This window comes from Plecotus auritus (genome assembly GCF_963455305.1).
Source record: "Plecotus auritus genome assembly, chromosome: 3".
NCBI lineage: Eukaryota > Metazoa > Chordata > Mammalia > Chiroptera > Vespertilionidae > Plecotus > Plecotus auritus.
Genome location: NC_137772.1, coordinates 207,523,184 through 207,540,455, shown reverse-complemented (window position 1 = coordinate 207,540,455; position 17,272 = coordinate 207,523,184). Strand labels below are relative to the sequence as shown.

Below are 17,272 nucleotides of genomic sequence, written 5' to 3'. Positions count from 1 at the left end.
TGCTAGAGCAGACAAACCGAGGTAGAACAAAACAGTACTCATTTTTTTCAACATATGGCACTATTGTTTGTACTCCATTTAATTTACTAAATGAATTTTAAAAACTAAAAATATTATGATTCAAGATCTATTATTGCTCAAAATTTTTCAATCAATTATCCAGTTAGAGGAAGACAAGTGAAGCACAATTTTTTTCCAACATTTCTTCTGCCTGTCTGCATCTGAATAGATAGAAGTCAAAATCTGGAGGCAAATCATGTCTAACCGACCCAATTTAGCTCTGCATGCCTATTCTATACATATGGTTTCTAAAAGGTGGACAAAGACAAAAGGCACAGAATCCTCTATACATGCCTAAGCATTAAATGAACAAACACACAGCACTTTGCTTAACCATTAAGCAGTCAGTTCTCTCAGTAAAGTCTTGTGCAAGTCAAGAATGAAAAGCCACTCTTATTCTTAGTGTGATTTTTAACTTTTAAAACTAGATACTCAAACAACTTAAAAACTGCCCTGCTCAGTCAAAAAGTAGTGAACAATGGAAGGACAAAAATAAACAAATACCAAGGACTGTTCCATTTTGAATTGAGCAGAAAGAAAAGTAATGAAACATCTCTTATGTCTTGGGATTGTTTAAAATACTGTTTCAGAACACAACAGTGGAGACTGCTGGAGATTCTTCTACTTTCCTGGTCATGATTTTTCAGATACAGCTTTTATGCCAAGATCATTTCAGTACTATTCTAGAGCAGAGCACAGTAAAAGATGTGATGACTAACAAAGGGTCTTCTCCCCCTTTTCATGATTTTTCCAGATATAACAATAATTAAGAGCAATAATTATTCTTCACCATATACTTCATCATATTTTCTCCCACTTATCGATTGCAAAGGTTATATAAATTATTACATATATACTACAATACAACTATCACCTGCTAGTGTTTAGCACGCAGTCTGGTGTACTGCAATCAAACTTTAGAGCCAGATGGCATGGACTTGAACATCTGCTCTATAATAAACTGGTGCTGAGTAAATATAACTTTTCCTTTAATAATGGAATAAATAACCAGTATAACCTGCAGCTTAATACACTTACAGCTAGACTGGAGAATATTTAATTTCTTGTGGGAATGTAAAACATCATTACTTGCATGATATTCTGACAATATTGGTGCCATAATATCTGCTAACATTTACCTAAAGAATATTATTAATACATGGCAAGAGTTTTCAAAATGAATTCATGTCAGATTCATGTCAGCTATTAATTAAACTGAGGAAAGAGAGTATCTGACAGGAAGTAAAGGAAACAAGCATTTATTGGGTAACTGTATGCTGGGTTCAATGGCAGGTTCTCTTTCTACATTATCTCATAAAATCACAGATAACACACAGACATAATCATGATTCTCAAAGCACTTTGGTTTCTCAAAAAAGACAAGCAGAATCTTATTACATATTAAATCTAACATTTATTTCTTTAGTGAGCAGTTAATAGACTTTAGTAAGTGCTAAAGATAAACCCACTTTTTTCCTATAAAAGCAATACAAAAATGAAAATAGGTAGTAAATATTCTACTTTAACTATGTAATAAAAAAAGAATTATTTAAAAATAAAATAAAAAATGAACTCACAGTGTAAATCCTCTGGAAATGACTTCAGTTTCTTGAAGGAGACGTAAAGCTTTTCTCACAAGATTAGTAAAAGCTCGGCTATTTGCTGCTGCATTTTCCAAACGGACATTGTATTTTTTTAGGGTTACTTGTAGTTTGGCTGTCCTCCATAATCTCAAAGCTCTTATGATCAGATAAACAAATAGAATCACTCCCCATACCAGCCAGGAAGAGACAATCCACCAAGTGGGAAGCATAATAAGCAAACTAATGAAGGCAAATAGCACTGAGAAATCCCTATAACAGAGAAGAAAAAAAAGAAAACAATACCCATTAGAAAAGAGAAAGATGAGTTACTTTATCAGTAAATTGGGTTTCCTAAAATAAAATTCCAGCTTCTTTGTAACATATGGCTTAAAAAAATGACATTAAAAAAAAATCATGTGAAAGCCCTAGCCGGTTTGGCTCAGTGGATAGAGCGTCAGCCTGTGAAATGAAAGGTCCCACATTCGATTCCGGTCAAGGGCACATGCCTGGGTTGTGGGCTTGATCCCCAGTGGGGGACTTGCAGGAGGCAGCCGATCCATGATTCTCCCTCATCGTGGATGTTTCTATCTCCCTCTCCCTCTTCCTTCCTCTCTGAAATCAATAAAAATATATTTAAAAAAATCATGTGAAAGCCCTAGCCGGTTTGGCTCAGTGGATAGAGTGTCAGCCTGTGAAATGAAAGGTCCCAGAAAAATCATGTGAAATAGTTTTGAAATATTTAGCAACTAGACAATGGTCCTTAGGTATTAAAACCTGAGTGATAAGTTTAAGTAAAGGACATAAGAAATTGGTGCCTTCTGAAATGACTTAAGAGAAATTTTTTTTCAATTACAGTTGATATTTAATATTATTTTATACTAGAGGCCCGGTACACAAAATTCATGCCCTCAGGGGATGTCCCAATGATGGCTTTGGCCTGCTCCCTGCAGGGAAGGGGCCTAAACTGGCAGTTGGACATCCTTTGCGCTTCTGTGGAGGTGGGAGAGGCTCCCACAACTGCTGCTACACTCGCCAGCTGTGAACCAGGCTTCTGGCTGAGCAGCCCTCCCCCTGTGGGAGTGCACTGACAACCAGGGGGCAGCTCCTGCATTGAGTGTCTGTCCCCTGGTGGTCAGTGAGCATCATAGCGACCTGTCGTTCTGCCATTTGGTCAATTTGCACATTAGCCTTTTATTATATAGGATTACGTGGGCAGTACAGTGGTTAGACAACTTATAGCATTTACAAAGTATTACCCTAATAAGTCTCATACCCACCTGACAGTATACATAATTATTACAAGATTATTGACTATATTACCTATGCTGTACTTTACATCCCCGTGATTATTTTATAACTACCAATTTGAACTTATTAATCCCTTTATTTTTTTCATCCAGTCCCCCAACTCCCCTTCTACCAGGCAATCAGTTTGTGCTCTGTGTCTATGTTGTTTCTTTTGGGTTTTAGATTCCATAGATAAGTGAATTCATATGGTATTTGTCTTTCTCTGTCTGACTTATTTCTCTTAGCATATACCCTCTAGGTCAAGACTTTTTTTGTAAAGATACAGGCTCTTTAACTCTAAAAAAATATACAGATTAAAAAAATCCAATTTTATAAATTTAAAAGTAAAAATAGCTTAATTTTTACTAAATTTAATATTAAAATACTTTTTTAATATTCAAATATACTATGAGTTCCTTTTCCCTAAAATCAGACTTTAAGTATTTGAAGGTAAATATATAATATCTGAAGAAAATATAAGAATTTTTCCAATTAGAAATAATATATACTTTATGAGTAATTGTTTTAAATCAAGTCATCTAATTTTAAATCATCACCACAAATCTGGAATACACACACTTATACAGCAGACCATAATATGGACAGGCTTTGTGTTTTTACACTGCTTTAACTGAAGTAAAAATGTGTATACTTTTTTTGCTTAGGTCAACTATAAATCTATAGATTAAAACACATCTTTTAAGCAATGAAGGTGTTCTTTTTTTAAATATTTTTATTGATTTCAGAGAGGAAGGGGGGGGGGAGGGAGAGAGAGAGAGAGAGAGAGAGAGAGAGAGAGAGAGAGAGAGAGAGAAAGTTAGAAACAGCCAGGAGAATCATTGATTGGCTACCTCTCCCCCCACTGGGGATCGAGCCTGCAATCCAGGCATGTGCCCTTGACTAGAATCGAACCTGGGACCCTTCAGTCTGCAGGCTGACGCTCTATCCACTGAGCCAAACCAGCTAGGGCTAAGCAATGAAGGTTTTGATGAAAATGTGTATCCTATCTAATAAAAGAGTAATATGCAAATTGACCGTACCCCTGCTATACCCACACGCCACACCCACCAGCCAATCAGGGGCAAGTATGCAAATTAACCCAACCAAGATGGATGCACCCGGGGAGCAAGCAGGAGGCTTGGGTTTCCCTGGCAATGGAGAAAGCCAAGTTTCCCACACATCCTGGCCGGCCGAGGCCTCCGCTAAGGCTACAAAGTTTCAATTATAGAAGATAAATAAATCCCAACAAAAATGGCTGTGGCCACGGAGCAAGCAGGAGGCTTAGCTCTGCTCAAGGCTACAAAGTTTCAATTATAGAAGATAAATAAATCCCAGATACCAGGGCCTCTACTTGGGTCACTGGGGGGCATGGCCGGCCTGCAAACCACCACAGGCCCCTCGCCCAGGCCACCCCACGCCCCAAGGGAACCCCCACATTGATCCGGGACACCCTTCAGGGCAAACCAGCCAGCCCCCACCCGTGCACCAGGCCTCTATCCTAGCTAATAAAAGAGTAATATGCAAATTGACCATCACTCCAATACACAAGATGGCTGCCCCCATGTGGACACAAGGCGGCTGCCACAAGATGGCCAACAGGGGAGGGCAGTTGGGAGGGACCAGGTCTGCAAGGGAGGGCAGTTGGGAGGGACCAGGTCTGCAAGGGAGGGCAGTTAGGGGTGACCAGGCCAGCAGAGGAGGGAAATTGGGAGTGACCGGGCCTGCAGGGAAGGGCAGTTGGGGGGGAACCAGGCCTGCAGGGGAGAGCAGTTGGGGGGGACTAGGCCTGCATGGGAGGGCAGTTAGGGGTGACCAGGCCTGCAGGGGAGGACAGTTAGGGGTGACCAGGCCTGTAGGGAAGGGCAGTTAGGGGCAAACAGGCTGGCAGGGGAGTGGTTAGGGGGTGATCAGGCTGGCAGGCAGAAGCGGTTAGGGGCAATCAGGAAGGTAGGCAGGCGAGCAGTTGAGAGCCAGCAGTCCTGGATTGTGAGAGGGATGTCCGACTGCCCGTTTAGGCCCGATCCCAGTAGGATGGGGCCTAAACAGGCAGTCGGACATCCCTCGAGGGGTCCCAGATTGGAGAGGGTGCAGGCTGGGCTGAGGGACACCCCACCCCGTGCATGAATTTTGGGCACCGGGCCTCTAGTTTATAATAAAAAGGTAAATATAGGGGAGCTGTGTCTGAAAAACAGTACTTGAAGATAGTCAAACAACAAAAAAATCTCATTAAGAGTGCTTATTAAACATTTGCCTGCCCTAATTTCCCTTGGAATCCTTTACTTTTAGATGATACTGGTAATATCATAGAGTCAACTCTCATTATCTATTTGTATGTATTAATAGAAAAGTCTACAAGTATTTACAGACTCATAGTTTCTTTTCGACTCATAGTTCCTTTTCTTTTTTTAAATTTAATTCTTTATTGTTTAAAGAACCCGCCAGCACATGCCCTCACCTTCGCCCGCCCCCCACCGTCTGTGTCCATTGGTTATGCTCATATGCATGCATATACGTGGTTTCTTAATCATATTTGTTGCTAAAGAAAACTTGAAAGTAAAATTCTTAAAACCTATGGTTCCTTGTAGCAGTCCCTTAAGTTCTTCCTTTTTTTTTTTTTAAAGGATAAGATGCTTTACTTCATCATGATGATATCTGAGTGATACAGGTTTGGAAAACATCGTACTTTGCTATGTTAGAATATGAAGCAGCTAGCTGCCAGTGTGACAGAAAAGACAGATAAATTCAGCACACTAAAGCTAATGAATGTAATTGCCTGTATAACTTAAACAGTTGGAACAATGATTCAGTTCATTTAATAAATTCATATTTTAACAGGAAGAGGATATTAACAGTTATTTATATATAATCCCTTCTTACCATTCCTCTTTCCTTTTCTTAAACAGATTATCCTGGGACTTCTTCATTAAATCCAAATATTTGAAGTGGTTGAGAAGTTTTAGAATAGTGTAAATCATTAGACTATGTTCCTTATGATCTCTTCTCAGCCAATAAAGCAAGAGGTGATCATTTACCTCCATGCCCCAACCTACCCTCGTTGTCTTTACAATGTGATTATGATATATTCTATTAAATATAAAGAAACATAAAGAACCAGCGAGGCCTGCATGCACATGTGGGTAAGACAGATTCTTTTTGGCACATGTCATAAATATATGTGGGCTATTAAAATACAGAACTAGCCCTAACCGGTTTGGCTCAGTGGATAGAGTCAGCCTGTGGACTGAAGGGTCCCAGGTTCGATTCCGGTCAAGGGCATGTACCTGGGTTGCGGGCACATCCCCAGTAGGGGGCGTGCAGGAGGCAGCTGATCGATGTCTCTCTCTCATCGATGTTTCTAACTCTCTATCCCTCTCTCTTCCTTTCTGTAAAAAATCAATAAAATATATTTAAAAAAAAAAATACAGAACTAATTATAGTGAGTTGAAAGTGGATTTGTTTCCAGCTTCATTTTAAATAGTATTCACTTTAGAAAGGTCTTTTAAAAAACCTTTGCATATCATTAATTACAATGCTACAATGTATGGGATGTTTATTATGCCTTTACAATGGGGAGCATCATGATGGATTTCCTCTGAATACTCTATATAGTATGTGAGCAAAGGATAGATGTTTTCTGAACATTACCAAATATTAGGGGTTGCCAGGGAGCGAAGTGTTGGAAGGTGTCCATTTTCCTGTTGTTGAGGTTGCCCTGCAGACAGGATACTGGGATCAAGTAGCTCAATTAGCTCCACATCCTCTTGTAACAGGACTTCCTGTTGCAGGATGGTATGTAGTGAGTCGAGTCGGAATCCAATATCCTTGCCATTAAAAGACCGGAAGAGAGGTATTAATGCATACATAATTTTGCATTAAATGCTAAGCTCCTAAAGTACTAATAAAATTTAGAGATACTTATTTTCAGTATAAACTCCAAGAAGAAGAAACAACAGTCCAATCTACTGTTGGGGGGTGTTTTTCCCCCGACTGTAAATATGAAATAATAAAGACTGAGGTGGATATTATTGGGCCACCAGATGTGAAATATAAATTTTTAATAAAAAGATGTGAACTACAGATTAATAAACCTGTCTAGTCAAGCCCAGTTAATTAAATTGCTAGAACACACATGGAAAATATAATTCTGTAACATAAGATGCTGTCTGTAACAGTATAGCCGGTATCTAAGAATTACATCAGCAGGATAAAGGCCTTATAAAAATAGACATTCAGATATTAAAAATACATCATTAAGGAATGTAATATAAAACCACACTAACATGTGCATAGCATTTATAGTTTGCAAAATGCTTTCACATATACCAGCTCATTTATTCCTCTCTCCTTTCCTTCTATCCATCTATCAAGAAAGATACTTATCAAGCACCATGCTTGATACCAAGAACAAGACATTTAAGTCTCTACTCATAAAGAGTTCATAGTTTAATGAAGGACTAAAAAGTACACAGTTACAACATAATGTGCAAAGAAGTGCAATGATGTATACCAAGGGTATTATGAAAAGGTACCAAAACTTGCAATGAAGTCAGAGAAAGTACAAGAGGTTATGCCTGAGCTAAGTCTTAACCTAAGAGTAAGAACTGACCAGATGTAAGATTTGGAAGAGTCAGATGAGACAGAAAAGCTTCTGTAGAACTGCAAGTTATCAATACTAATTTTATACAGAGTGTTCATGGTAGAGGTAAGAGACAAGTTAGGAATGTTACAGCAGATAGGTTAATTTTCACAGTAATCCTGTGATGTACAATCTCCTCCTCTCCATGGTAGTGTTAAAATACAATAAAGAAAAGCATACATAATATACAAAAACTTACAGATCACAGCATAGATAATCATTACTAGGTTGTTGCAGAAAATAAAGAGATCAATGGGCTGAAGTTTCTGGGAAAGGCCTGGAAGATGAGCTAGGACTGTTAATTGAAAAGATTCTGATAATAGAGAGAAAAATGGAAGGAATTCCACCACAGTATAATAGCACAATTATAGGTATGGAATAAAGGAAAAGGAAGACTGGTTTGGTTGACGAAAATAAAGGTGGATAAAGCTGGAAAGGCAGATTAATGCCAACTTATGCAGACGCTTTTATGCTGAAGTGATTAATTGGATTTGAAATGACAGAAAATAGGAATAATTTTAAGGATCTAAATAGAAAAATGTCATGAGAAGGTAACTTAGGAAGATTTCTGCTTGGATGGAATGCAAGGGATGCAAAGCACAGCTAAAAGAATAAAAGAGATTTCTATTTCTGCCTCTACTGATAGAGAAGGGAACTTATTCATGTATCAATACACTTCAATGATCTTACACACTTTTAAATATATAATGCTATTTCATAAAGCTGATGAGGATAAAATAAGATAACACATGAAAGCACTTTATAGGCTAAAAAGTGCTTTAAAAGTGCTAATATCACTATCATCACAGTTGCTATAAAGGCATTTTTTTTTTAATACTCTAAGAAGAAAACATAAAATATGTGGCCAGTGACAAAGAACCAAGAATGAAAAGATCAGGACTATACAGACTATGATTAAACCACAGAAAATGTATATGGATCCATGTACCTTATCACAGTCCTAGTATCATTGAAGAATGAGGATGGCTCCACCTGGATAGAGATGGTATTCTACGTAGATGACAAGATACTTCATTGACCTTCTCAACACACCTATAAAGATGAAACCCTGAACAGAGAACTTGCCCTTTTGGATTGCTAAAAAAGTAATTTTAGTCAGTCAAAACATAATAATACTCAAGCTAGAGAGGTAGTGCATTATAGTACAGAGCCTGGGCTTAGAAACCAGGAGATTGGAATACAAATTCTGACTCTATCACTTTCTAGCTGATTCTTGAATAATTCACTTAATCAGTATTCTTAAATCAAACTGAGTGGTCTGAACCTCAGGATTTCCAGCTGGTGAATGCACCAAACCTTACAGTGTTTAGACTGCCAAATCAAAATGTGAAAGCATTTTGTAAACATTTTTTTATAAATGATAATTTATAAGAATAACTAGTGGCCCAGTGTATGAAATTCGTGCACAGAGGGGGGGTTCCCTTAGCCTAGCGGCCCTAGCCTGTACCCTCTCCAATTGGGGACCCCTCAGGGGATTGGGCCTAAACCGGCAGTCGGACATCCCTCTGGCAATCTGGGACTACTGGCTCCTAAACACTTACCTGCCTGCCTGATTGCCCCTAACCCCTCTGCCTGCCTGCCTGATTGCCCCTAACTGCCTCTGCCTGCCTGCCTGATCGCCCCTAACTGCCCTCCCCTGCCGGCCTGATCTCGCCTCCAACTGCTCTCCCCTGCTGGCCTGATCTTGCCCCCAACTGCCTCTGCCTGCCTGATCTCGACCCCAACTGCCCTCCCCTGCAGGCCAATTTGGTTCTAATTGGTCGGTTTCTATGCCAGTGTCAATAGCTCCGCCTCCTAGGCAACCATTGGCTCCTCACACTTCACCCAGATTTGGTTCTGATTGGTTAGTTTCTATGCCAGTTAGCATCTCTGGGCCTATCAATGGGGCCTGATTAGAAAGGTGGGGCTGATCAGCAGCCCCAGTGGAGGCCTGGAGAAATGGAGGCACAGCTGCTGGCCAGACTGGGAGAGAAAGAGAGAGGCAAATCCTGACCAAAAGCTGCCACAGAAGCAACAGATCAGTTCCTGCTTCTCTCTTCAGGCCTCTCTCTGGCCCTGATTTGCAGCTCCCTCAGCAGTCAGTTTTGGGGCACCGCACCTGCAGCGGAAGCAGCAACCCAGTGCTGACTGCAGGACTGACTTCCGGTTGGTTGAGCCTCGGTCGTTACCGGACGTTACGACCAAGGGTTTTTATATATTAGGATTATTATTATCTTAGGGTCATAGGCCAGCAGAGGATCCTGAAAGTCTGCTTACTTGTAACCTGATTTCTCCTACTGAGAGCCAGGAGAAGAACTTCATAACTTAAATTTTGTATTGTTAGGATATAAAAACTTGAGGTACTCCTTCTTGGGGGAAAAGAGGTCAAGCAACAGACATATTACAGCAGAGAGAAGAAAAAAAAGCAAGCCTCACAGGAATCACAAAGACTGTCAATGTTGACTATTCCAAGTCTTTGGAAAATTCTGTGATTTATCAGTCCTGGAGACTAAATTTTACATATGAAGTTGTCAAACAATGGTAAATAAATTCATAAAATAAAATAATCTGAAGTTGTCAGATTATTTAAATAAATTAGGGAGGAACCACTTTTGATTTTGCCTAAACTTTATAATCATTGATTGTGGGATAAGGATAAAGACAATTAAGTTCCTAATGAAAAAGGAGAAGATCCCACTAATGGATATATATTCCTAATCCCTTCATTACTGAGAGAAGTATCTGTCAATGGAGGAAGATGGCAGTGGAAAATAGTACTCTAACAAATAAGGTTTCAATAACTACCAAGAATATTCTTTCTAAGTAAGTGACTAATAACCTCTTAGAACTATGAAATAATACAGAGCCCAAATGCAAATTATTGAAGAGTTAACTTTTTCTTTCTTATTCTTTCTTAGGTGACACAAACAACTTTATTTAACAGTTCATGAAGTGGAAAATCTCCTTTTGCGAAACTGCCCAGAATTTCTAATAAAAATTAATCAGTCACTGCCCAAATTAGTAGCAAGACAAATTCTGATTTATCAATTTTCTCACTAATAAGCTGGAGCCCTGAATATTGACAAAGAAAGTAAAATGAACACTCACCAATTTGTGAAGTAAATCATCTTTCTTATTGCAATGAGAAAAAATCCAACTTTTGATGGTTTCAGCCACTTTTAACAGAATGCCTCGCTGAAGGAGATGAATGACATTACATAGGATTATTAAACTACAACCAGATAGCAGAAAAACTTCCAATAATTACATCTAATGAATCACAGTTTTTATCAGGGTAAGGAAGAAAATCATCCAGGTTGCATGTTTTGTCAGTATGTCTCAGCCTCTTTGTTAGTTCCCTAATTTACTTACACATCAAAATCACCTGGATTTGATTTTAGTTAGAAACATATTCCTGAGCCCCCAAATGGAAGGTTCAGATTCAGTACGTTTGAAATGAGACTTGAAAATGTGACTTTTAATGAGCCACCAGAAGTCATCCTGATGTAGCCCATTTATCTTCGGTACACTATAAATTGTATCAAAATGATGATGGTATGTGTTTCAGAGGAAAACCACTGGGTTCTCCAAGATCATTCCATAATACTAAGGCAGGAAGAAATTTTAATTTTAGAAAAACTGTCTCATTGAAATAGAAAGCATATTATTGAATCACTCCCCAAATTCAATATACCTTAATAGTCCATTTCCTGAGCATGCCAGCAAATAGAGTTTATATTCATTGAGGGATTACTATGTCTCAGGTACTGAAAAACAATCATGGGAAGGAAGATGAATACACATAACGGTTGTCAAGAACTTGATACAGAAGAGACAGTACAAATAATTACAAACCAATGTAAAGTGTGAAAAATGTGGGAAAAGAAGAGGCCAAGGGGAGCTAACACTGGAATTAAGCCCTAACAGATGAGTAGAAATGTAACAACAAAGGAAGTTAGAACACTCCAGGCAAGGGAACTGGATAATTACAGGAGAGAGCCAGGGAAGAACATGCCATGTGGCTGGTGGCACAGTTTGGAACAGCTAGGACCCAAGGGAAAAAGGGAATTGTAGTAAAGTTAAAAAGGTACACTGAGATGTGTTTGAAAGGACTTTGGACTCATACGCCACATAGTTTAGACCTTATCCTGTAGGCTGTGAGAAGCAAACTAAGGTTTTGATGCAAGTAAGTGAAATAAAAAAAAATCAGCATTTTGGAAAAATAACTGGCAATAGTTCAGAGTCTGTACTGGCAGGGAATGACTGTAGCCAAGAGCATGATTAGGAGACTAGTCCAGCTAAATAATGACATAGGCTTGCACTAGGATAGCAAAAATGGTAATGATTAGGGTTAGATTTTATGGACATAAAAGCTGACTTCACATATCATTTTGTGACCAAATCAACTTGGGAGTGATGGGAAGTTGTAAGATAACCAGGAGGGTACAATTTGGAATTATAAAAAAAAATTTTTGTTTGTTTGTGGGGAGCTCAGGAAAACTCTGTTTAGACATGTTGAATCTGAGTTTCCTGGGGCACAGGTAGGTGGGAATGTCTAACAAAGATCTGGAACTCAGCGAAGATGGAGAATAGATCATAAGTGGCCAATGAAGGCAAGAAAGTACAGGGGATCTCTCAGAGAAAACAGATCAAGCAGAGAAGAGGCCTGATTCTAAACTTCCATTGCAGATACAAAAAAAGGGGGTCCTCATGATTTTTGTCTGTCTGATTATGGCAGCCAAGATTACATGGGGGAATATAGGGAAAAACATGGAGTCTTTGCACTTCAGAAATAACCTTGTAAACAATAAAGAGCCTATTTAATGTCAAAGAAAAATCTTAAATATGAGTTTATAAGAGAAGTGTTCTCCTACACCCTTGCTTCTGATTGATTTTTAAAAGCTTACGGGTTATAATTAATTAAAGGCAAACCAGTGACTCTTAAAAAATAAAATAAAAAGAATAATCACAGGAAATCAGAAAAACATACAGACAATAAATATTCATGATGAGAATACCAGTACAGACTACTCAGTAAGTACTTTACAATCACATTAAAAAATAAAGTTAAAAAAGCAATAAATACTAAGGGCCGTTTCATCATGAACTCATATTATACCAAAAAAGTTGCTTTCTAACAAAATAAATAACTGATACTTCACTGTTTGAACAAAATTTTGAGGGCAATTCTAAAAATATATCCACTGAGAAGGAATTAAATTTCTAAAATTTAGTTGCCCCAAATTTAGAAAAACACTATTTTAGAAAAATATAGCTCATAATTGAAATGTGTAAGTGAAGACTAAACAAACTTTCTAGACATGTGGTAATTTTGAAAAACAACCTCTGGCTATGCTTTTTACTGTTCCACAATTTCTGAGTGAATGAAATTTTAAATCCTCGTTTTATCCTATATAATGAAAGCCTAATATGCTAAGTGTCCGGTCATCCAGTCGTCCGTTCAACCAATCAAAGCATAATATGCTAATGATATGCTAAGGCCGCTCAACCGCTTGCTATGATGTACACTGACCACCAGGGGGCAGACAGTCAACCAGTCGACCGGTCACTATGACGTGCACTGACTCCCACGGGGCAGACGCTCCGACCGGTAGGTTAGCTTGCTGCTGGGGTCCAGCCGATTGGGACTGAGTGAGATGGGCCGGACATGCCATGGAACTCTCCTGTGGTCCCTCCCCAGCTGTACACCGGTGGGGTCCCTCGGCCTGGCCTGTGCCCTCTCGCAATCCAGGCTGAGGGACGCCCCCTGCCCCGAGTCCACAAATTTCGTGCACTGGGCCTCTAGTTTATTTATAAACTAATAACATTTCTATATGTAAAAATACCTGTCATGAATGAAAGGACTGAAAACCTACAAGAAACAACACACACACACACACAAACACACCCTGAACACACACAAGTCAATGCAAGTTAATCCATGTCCCTTTCTTTGTCTTTTCTTGTCAAGTAATCCCAAATTCAAGTTTTAATCTATAATCTATTAGATATATTTGTAGGTTTTCCTTTCAAAACTCTTCCCAGGAACATCCATATTTGAAAGGAGCAATGAGCAGGAAGGGTTTAAGTACAGAGGACTAACAAACTGATTCTGAACCATGTGAGCTCTAACTCTCCTAACTCCTACCCTTTGGGTGTTAGTGAAAAAAAACAAAACAAAATAATAAAACAAACAATTTCTCTGGTATTTACTCTGCTATTGCAAATGAGCCCAGCTTGGTTACTTCACTTTTAGAGATTTTTCAAAGAAGAACAGGAGAAAAGACGTCTATCACCCAAGAGTAAATGAGTAATTGAAAACTTTCAAAGCTACCTCCCAAAAATAATTGATCTTGTAATAAAACATAGTTAAACTAGAATGCTCAAAAAATTAGGTAACCTGGTTATATTTTTCTATTAAATTAGAATTCTTTGTATAAAAACAGAATATTTTTTATTTTAATAAAATAAAAGGACATAAATGAATTTTTAGGTTAATGAATTTTATAAAACACTAGAGGCCAGGTGCACGAAAATTTGTGCATTTAGGGGGTGGTGGGGGGAGAGGTCCCTCAGCCCGGCCTGCACCCTCTCACAGTCCAGGACCCCTTGGAGATGTCTGGCTGCTGGCTTAGGCCTGCTCCCCGTGCCTAAGCCGGCAGTTAGACATCCCTCTCGGAGTCCGGGAGCCCTCACTCCTTACTGCCCAACTGCTCACCGCTCCTTACCACTCAGCTCGCTGCTCCTTAGTGCTGCCTCGGAGGCCGAAGAGGCTAGTGCCACCGCTGCTGTGCTTGCCCGGCTTCTGGCTGAGCGGCATTCCCCCTGTGGGAGTGCACTGACCACCAGGGGGCAGCTCCTGCATTGAGCGTCTTCCCCCTGGTGGTCAGTGTGTGTCATAGCAACCAGTTGTTCTGCTGTTTGGTCAATTTGCATATTACCCTTTTATTATATAGGATAATTTATGGAGATTCTTCTAGCATCTTAGCCTCATAATGCTGTACAGGAACTATGAGGTATCCTATATAATAAAGAGGGAATATGCTAATTGATCATCATGCTCTAACAAGATGGCGGTGCCTACAGCCAATAAAGAGTGAATATGCTAATTGACTGCCACACCCTCACAAGATGGCGGCACTCACAGCCACAAGATGGTGGTGCCCAGTCCCCTCAGCCCCGCCTCATCCAGCCTCAGTCCCCTAGACCCTTCAGCCCCGCAGGGGAAGGCAGTTGGGGACAATCGGGCCAGCAGGGGAGGGCAGTTGGGGACGAGCATGCCAGCAGGGGAGCACTTAGGCGTCAATCAGGCTGGCAGGGGAGCGGTTAGGGGGCAATCAGGTAGGCGGGTAGGCGAGTGGTTAGGAGCTAGCAATCCTGGATTGTGAGAGGGAGGGATGTCTGACTGCCAGTTTAGGCCTGAGGGGTCCCAGATTGGAGAGGGTGCAGGCAGGGCTGAGGGACACCCCCCTCACCCCCCCCATGCACAAATTTTGTGCACTGGGTCCCTAATCCTATCTAACAAGAGTAATATGCAAATTGACCATACCTCTGCTACACGCCCACCAGTCAATCAGGAGGGAATATGCAAATAAACCCAATCAAGATGGCTGCAGCCACAGAGAGCAGGAGGGAGGCTTGGGTTTCCCTGGCAATGGAGGAAGCCAAGCTTTCCGCCTGCCCTTGCTGGCCCAGGCCTCCATTCAATGCTACAAAGTTTCAATTATAGGAGATAAATAAATCCCAGATCCCAGGGCTTCTGCTTGGGTCGCTGGGGGGCGTGGCCAGCCTGCAAACCACCACAGGCCCCCCACAGGCTCCGTCACTCAGGCCACCCCACACCCCAAGGGAACCCCCATCCTGATTCAGGACACCCTTCAGGGCAAACCAGCTGGCCCCCACCCATGCACCATGCCTCTATCCTATCTAATAAAAGAGTAATATGCAGATTGACCATCACTCCAACACACAAGATGGCTGCCCCCATGTGGTCAAAGATCCTGCCCCCATGTGTACACAAGATGGCCACCACAAGATGGCCAGCAGGGGAGGACAGTTGGGAGGAACCAGGCCTGCAAGGGAGGGCAGTTGTGGGTGATCAGGCCAGCAGGGGAGGGCAGTTGGGAGGGACCAGGTCTGCAAGGGAGGGCAGTTGGGGGCGATCAAGCCTGCTGGGGAGGGCAGTTAGGGATGACCCGGGCGGCAGAGGAGGAAAGTTGGGGGTGCCTGGGTTTGCAGGGAAGGGCAGTTGGGGGGGTACCAGGCCTGAGGGGAGGGCAGTTAGGGGTGACCAGGCCTGCAGGGGAAGGCAGTTAGGGGCAAAGAGGCTGGCAGGGGAGCAGTTAGGCATCTATCAGGCTGACAGGGGAGTGGTTAGGGGGTGATCAGGATGGCAGGCAGAAGCAGTTAGGGGCAATCAGGAAGGCAGGCAGGTGAGCAGTTGGGAGCCAGCAGTCCTGCATTGTGAGAGGGATGTCCGACTGCCCGTTTAGGCCCAATCCCGGTAGCATCGGGCCTAAACGTGTAGTCGGACATCCCTAGAGGGGTCCCAGATTGGAGAGGGGGCAGGCTGGGCTAAGGGACACCCCCCCACCCCGTGCATGAATTTCGTGCACTGGGTCTCTAGTGTATAATATAAAAATATATAATACTGCAAACATAAAAAGCATTAGAAATTAAGGTAAGTACACTCATTCCATCACATATCCTTGAAACTGTTTATGAAATACCTTATCAATTTATTTTCTTATAATTTGTGCTCTTAAAAAACACATTTAAAGAAAAAATATTTCCAGTTAATATAACAGCCCTAGTAGTTGGGTTCTCATTAATGTTTTGTATATTTTTCTGGTCCTCTCCAGATAACTTCATTATTTTTAATAAATAATATATTTTGATCCTCAACCATATTCATTTCCACTTACTATACAAATTACCCACGAGATAGTCTGAAACAGTAAGGATTCATGTTTATCTAAACAGGCAGTTTTGTACTACTGATGAAATAAAAAATAAAGTCTTACCAGTGTGGGGGAGGACAAGGTGTTTTTGTTTTTGTTTTTTATAAGGCAAAGAACAAAAGATTAAGTCATGGAGAAAGAGCATGCTTCCTTACTTTTGGCAGGGCTCTTGTAGGAGACCTTTGTTGTCCCTCTGCCACTGTGCATTTTTCTGCTTTTGGTGACAGGGAAGAACATGTTTCAAAGTCTGTGTGCCCCAGATCCTGTAAGTACTGGTAAAGTGGAGAATTCTGAAAGAGACATCAAATAAAACATATATCAAGATCATTATTATTTCAAGTTTTAGAGGCCAAATTCAATACCCAATGTCACTATCATTACCAGTATGCCCAAATTCTTTAAGGTTTAATCTATAAAAAAGTGAATTATGTCACAATACCATCTATACATATAAATAGGTAATATGCTAATTTGTCTGTTACAACGTCCCAGTCATGACCAGTCTATAGGCGGGGACGGGGGCAGGGACTTCCACCCCCAGCACTAACGTCACGCTGCCTGTGTGCGTCCCCGCCCAGCGCTGAAGTGAAGCTGCCTGCCTGCATCCCTGGCTAGGGATGTGACACTGCCTGTGTACATCCCAGTTCAGTGCAGACGTGACACTGTGGGTTGGGGGGGGCGCTGGGCTTGACGGGGGACCTCAGGCCATGCCCCTCACCCGGCGGGGCTTGACGGGACCTCAGGCC

The 17,272-nt window shown here is 41.0% G+C and overlaps 1 protein-coding gene across 7 annotated transcripts in view; it reads right to left on the bottom strand.

The window, feature by feature from the left end:
- Positions 1-17,272, bottom strand: part of VEZT (vezatin, adherens junctions transmembrane protein) — a 76,776-nt gene that overhangs the window by 31,341 nt on the left and 28,163 nt on the right. For 4 of the 7 annotated variants that reach the window (XM_080661182.1, XM_080661183.1, XM_080661186.1 and 1 more), the window contains exons 2-5: positions 16,682-16,816; positions 10,675-10,761; positions 6,576-6,751; positions 1,638-1,913 (exon numbers count right to left, since the gene is read on the bottom strand). In XM_080661182.1, coding sequence (XP_080517308.1) covers positions 1,638-1,913; positions 6,576-6,751; positions 10,675-10,761; positions 16,682-16,816 — 674 coding nt within the window. Of the gene's footprint in view, positions 1-1,637; positions 1,914-6,575; positions 6,752-10,674; positions 10,762-11,260; positions 11,334-16,681; positions 16,817-17,272 lie in introns of all 7 variants that reach the window. The other 3 variants (XM_080661184.1, XM_080661185.1, XM_080661188.1) reach the window with 2 other exon arrangements.